The sequence below is a fragment of the Egretta garzetta genome, unplaced genomic scaffold, assembly GCF_000687185.1.
Source record: "Egretta garzetta isolate BGI_Z169 unplaced genomic scaffold, ASM68718v1 scaffold834, whole genome shotgun sequence".
In the NCBI taxonomy this organism is placed as follows: domain Eukaryota; kingdom Metazoa; phylum Chordata; class Aves; order Pelecaniformes; family Ardeidae; genus Egretta; species Egretta garzetta.
Window position 1 is genome coordinate 102,607 of NW_009259438.1, and position 285 is coordinate 102,891.

Below are 285 nucleotides of genomic sequence, written 5' to 3' on the forward strand. Positions count from 1 at the left end.
ACAACAGGTAGCGAGACAGCAAGCCAGCTCTCCTACGAGAACTACGGGGGTCACGCCGCTTTCCCGGCCGGTGCCAGTTATGCCACGTACCGCCTGGGGTATGGCCAGCCCCCAGGCCTGGACCGGGCACCCTACGATGCCTACGACCCCATGGGCAAGTACGCCAGCGCCACCCGCTTCTCCTACACTTCCCAGCACTCGGACTACGGGCAGCGCTTCCAGCAGCGGATGCAGACGCACGTCTAGGGCGGGCAGGGGCTGGCAGGCAGCGCCGAAGTGGGGGGG

General features: G+C 67.4%; 1 protein-coding gene across 1 annotated transcript in view; it reads left to right on the forward strand.

Annotated features, from left to right (window-relative positions):
* LOC104124777 (kin of IRRE-like protein 1) overlaps positions 1–285 on the forward strand; it is a 13,206-nt gene that overhangs the window by 5,958 nt on the left and 6,963 nt on the right. Inside the window, exon 7 of the mRNA XM_009637154.1 lies at positions 8–240. Coding sequence (XP_009635449.1) covers positions 8–240 — 233 coding nt within the window. The remainder of the gene's footprint in view (positions 1–7; positions 241–285) is intronic.